The sequence below is a fragment of the Pinus tabuliformis genome, chromosome J (genome assembly GCF_031772625.1).
Source record: "Pinus tabuliformis cultivar Carrire ecotype Pingquan chromosome J, CPIR1, whole genome shotgun sequence".
NCBI lineage: Eukaryota > Viridiplantae > Streptophyta > Pinopsida > Pinales > Pinaceae > Pinus > Pinus tabuliformis.
The window spans coordinates 140,356,136-140,360,250 of NC_142295.1; the positions used below are offsets into that span (position 1 = coordinate 140,356,136).

The following is a 4,115-nucleotide window of genomic DNA, read 5'->3' on the forward strand; positions in this document are numbered from 1 at the left end:
CTGGCATAAAGTAGAAAACGGTATATTTTGAAATTCTGGCATAAAGTAGAAAACGGTATATTTTGAAATTCTGGCCTAAAGTAGAAAACAATAGAGTTAAGTTTACCGACCATTTTATATAGATTTTACATCAAATCTAATAAATTTTGAGATTCTCTGGTACATTTTGAAATTCTGGCATAAAGTAGAAAACGGTATATTTTGAAATTCTGGCCTAAAGTAGAAAACAATAGCACCATCAAACTGGAACCATTTGCAAGTGGTTGCTCAGACTGGCATCAGGAACACGAGGTTATTCAAGCAGATGGTGTACTGGTTTTAGGATGAATTAGCCCGCGCACAAAACAAAAAGGAGAATCCAATCAAAGTAGCGGGCGGGGCATGGGAAATGGACGAAAACATTTGGAATCCTATGCCGGAATACAGAGTTGTAGGGGGCAAGTGGGGACCAATTTAAACGTAGCGTATATTAATTGATAAGCCCATTTATAGCATTCAAAGTAAGAGAGGGGATAGTTGTTCTCCGAGGAAAGCATTGAATTGGGGATAATGGCGGAAACTGTCACATATTCATGGCTGGTGGGCTTCGTCTGTTTCGTTCTGACGATGTTACTGCTTCAACTCTACAGAATAGTGTGGAGGGAGGACAGTCGAGGCTACAATTTGCCTCCCGGTTCCAGTGGGTGGCCATTGATTGGGGAGACGTTGAGCTTCATGCAAGGGATTAATTCCATTTCTCAACCACGCCAATTCATTCAAGATCGAGAGAAAAGGTACTGATAATTCTTTAGAAAAATCTATGCATTCTTTAAGCATTCTTTAAATACTTTAATGCATTCTTTAATTTTAACGTTGAAGATCGAGTGCTAAGGTACTGTTAATTTTAACGTTCAAGATCGAGAGCTAAGGTACCGTTAATTCTTTAGCAAATCTATGCATTCTTTAAATTCTTTAATGCATTCTTTAACCTTAGCGTTCAAGATCGAGTGCTAAAGTATTGCTAATTTCAACGTTCAGGATCGAGAGCTAAGGTACTGTTAATTCTAACATTGGCGCATATTTTATAAACCAAATACAATATGTGAATTCTGTGAACGCGAACTGCGCAGGTATGGGGAGATATTCAGAACAAATTTGTTTGGAAGATCTCGAATGATTGTGTCTGTGGATCCAGAATTCAACAAGTATATTCTGCGACACGAAAGCAGGCTGGTTCAATTCAGATATCTGAGAGCTTTTCGAAAACTCATCGGCAAATACGGTTTACTTTCGGTGTACGGAGATCTCCAGAAGAAGCTCCACGGAACGGCCGTAAATTTCCTGAGGCTAGAGAGGCTGAGTGTGCACTTCATGGAGGACATACAGAACCTTATGCACACCACCTTCGCCCAGTGGCAAGCCAAGGGGCATATCCATCTTCATGATGAGTGCCACCAGGTAAGCACCATCAAGAAACTGATTCCAAAAATAGAAATTTATGCATTCTTCAAGCAATTTTTAAATTCTAGAAATGTTGCGTATTTTCTGAATTTTAGAAATCATACATCTTTTTAAATTCCAGAAAATCTATGTATATTTAAAGAAAACTCCCTGATGTAAATGTGTATGGGAACATGCTCTCAACTCCATAAAACTTCCTGATGTAACTGTATATAGGAACATGCTCTCAATTCTTAGGGTAGACTCTCCATCAGAAAAATTTCACAGTCCTATACACGATTCCATGAGAAAAATTTCTTCAAATATAAATAACTATGAAAATCTTCGATCTATACATTCTTCAAATTTAAATGCATTCTTCAAATTCTAAAAAAATCTATTCATTTTTTTAATTTTAGAAAATCTATGCATTCTTTAAGCATTCTTTGAATTTTAGAAAAATTTAAGCATTCTTTAAATTCTAGAAAAGCTATGCATTCTTTAAGCATTCTTTAAAGTGTAGAAAAGCTACGCATTATTTAAGCATTAATCTTTATGGATTTATTAAACATTTATCGAAATCAAACCAAATTGAACTACGAAACCTGCCTTTTATTACTGGTATCAGATTGGATTTGTCTCCCATGTGGTATGTATGGTGGTGAACTAACTGTTTTCCGTTTAAATTGGATTTGTCTCACATGTGATATTTGTTACAGTTTGTTCTGAACTTGATGGCAAAACAATTGCTGGACTTATCTCCGTCCAAGGAGACGGAAGAGATCGGTAAAGCATTCGGCGATTTTTCTAAATCTTTCGTTGTCCTTCCCATTAGAATCCCGGGTACAGCGTACTGGAAAGGATTGAAGGTACTCAATACTTTTCTCCCTTATTTTACTGATAACTAATTTAATTGGTTCTTACCGGATGAGTAATGACTAGTATCGCTGCAGGCCAGAGATTTTCTGATGAAAAAGATTTATGCGAGTATAAAGTACAGAAGGGAGCATCCAGAAGTTGTCCATAATGATTTCTTAGGAGAACTCTTGAAAGAAGACTTGCATTCAGAAGAAATTATAGCAGATTTTGTACTATTCCTGCTCTTCGCTGGTCACGAGACCTCAGCCTCAACGATGGTATTTGCTATCAAATTTCTCACGGACTGTCCCCAGGCACTTCGGGAGCTGAAGGTGTGTCAATGTATTATAAATAAAAGCATTTCATATTTCGTATTGGTATTGGTATTCTAAATAAAAGCATTTCATATCTTGGACTGCACTGATGGTGGAATATGCACCACACAGGCGGAACACAACGCTCTGTTAAAGAGAAAGGGGAGTCCAAGAAACCAAAACCTCACTTGGGATGACTACCAGTCACTGAAATTCACCCAATGTGTATGTAATTAGTTACTGCTTTCATGGCAAACCATACGATTTCTGTTTGGTGATAGGTTGTTAGAATTTTTTTATCCTCGTTACAAATTTTGTAACATATGTTTATATATATAAATGAACTCATGAAGATCATTTAAAATTTTCCCGTAGCTTTTATCAATTTGTGTTGCCTTAGGTATTTTTTTTATCAGTTACCCTAAACTTTGATAATTGTTATATTTGAGACCAGATATATGGTGTCGAGATGATTGATCGTAATTAATTCTCCTAGTAATCTTTCTGTGTCTAATTCTGTTAGTAGTCTTTCGGACTTTATATTGCAGGAGCTCTACAAGAACCCGTCTTTTATGCCTTTTTTAGGGGGTCTCAGGCTCTGTCCAGGAATGCATCTGGCAAAACTTGAGCTGGGCCTCTTTCTCCATCACTTCATCACCAAATTCAGGTCATGTACTTCATTCTTATACTTCATTCGCAGCAAGATAATTAAGACATCAATTTTATGAACGCTGTACATGTACATTGTGTTTTACAAGAATGTGCTAAAATTGTCTTAATATTTGCAGATGGGAGCCACTGGATGATGATAAGATCTCCTACTTTCCTGTTTCTCACTTGACTAAAGGCTTTCCTATCCGTCTACATCCTCAAGAACAAATGGATGATTAATCGCAGTATAATAGGATTTGATTGATGCAGTATATGGAGTATTAGAAACAGTAAATAAGTTTGAATGAATGGATAATTAATCGCATTATAATAGGATTTGATTCATGCAATGTGGAGTATTAAAAACAGTAAATAAGTATGAAGCTTAAAACAATAATTGCCCCGCTATGGACATATAAATATCATGTCTGTTGGTGTGAGTAGATTTCAAGGATATTTATGTATTTCCTGTATTGAAGCGTGAGGATAATGTATTAATCATAGACTTACGTATTTCCTGTATTGAACCGTGATGACTTTGATTTTCATGGGGATAATGTATTAATCAGCTATTATTGGATATCCTTGTTTAAGTAAGGTTCGAAGTGATAAAAAAGTTGTTTAATCAAGGTTCCAAGTTGTGGATATATTGAGAAATAAATTGTAATTGAAAAACAACAAAAAAAAATCATAACCAATGGAGACAAAGACATGATATACATGGAGACAAAGACATGATATACATGTGTTATGATTATGAAATGTATTCACATATGGAACAAGTTGCTAAATTATTTCATTTTGAAAAATTTATTGACTAGAGAGAGTTGCAAAGTGTTATACTAGCATTTGCATGAGATGTTGCAAAGAAAA

At 35.7% G+C, this 4,115-nt stretch overlaps 1 protein-coding gene across 2 annotated transcripts; it reads left to right on the forward strand.

Moving 5' to 3' along the window:
- Positions 1 to 266: 266 nt before the first annotated feature.
- On the forward strand, positions 267 to 3,829 carry LOC149226027 (cytochrome P450 720B2-like). 2 transcript variants are annotated; one of them, XM_089375195.1, is made up of 7 exons: positions 267 to 773; positions 1,110 to 1,437; positions 2,139 to 2,288; positions 2,373 to 2,555; positions 2,724 to 2,816; positions 3,140 to 3,258; positions 3,380 to 3,829. In XM_089375195.1, exons 1-7 carry the CDS (start codon positions 550 to 552, stop codon positions 3,480 to 3,482), a joined length of 1,200 nt encoding a protein of 399 aa, XP_089231321.1. In that variant the 5' UTR covers positions 267 to 549; the 3' UTR covers positions 3,483 to 3,829. The 2 variants fall into 2 exon arrangements, with proteins under 2 accessions (XP_089231321.1, XP_089231322.1); XM_089375196.1 differs by having other exon boundaries at positions 517 to 773; positions 2,373 to 2,609.
- Positions 3,830 to 4,115: the final 286 nt, after the last annotated feature.

Coding starts and splice junctions, on each gene's coding strand:
- LOC149226027 (XM_089375196.1), top strand. CDS start 550: ATGGCGGAAACTGTCACATATTCATGGCTGGTGGGCTTCGTCTGTTTC. Junction 1,438..2,138: donor TTCATGATGAGTGCCACCAG/GTAAGCACCATC, acceptor TATTTGTTACAG/TTTGTTCTGAACTTGATGGC. Junction 2,289..2,372: donor CGTACTGGAAAGGATTGAAG/GTACTCAATACT, acceptor GTATCGCTGCAG/GCCAGAGATTTTCTGATGAA.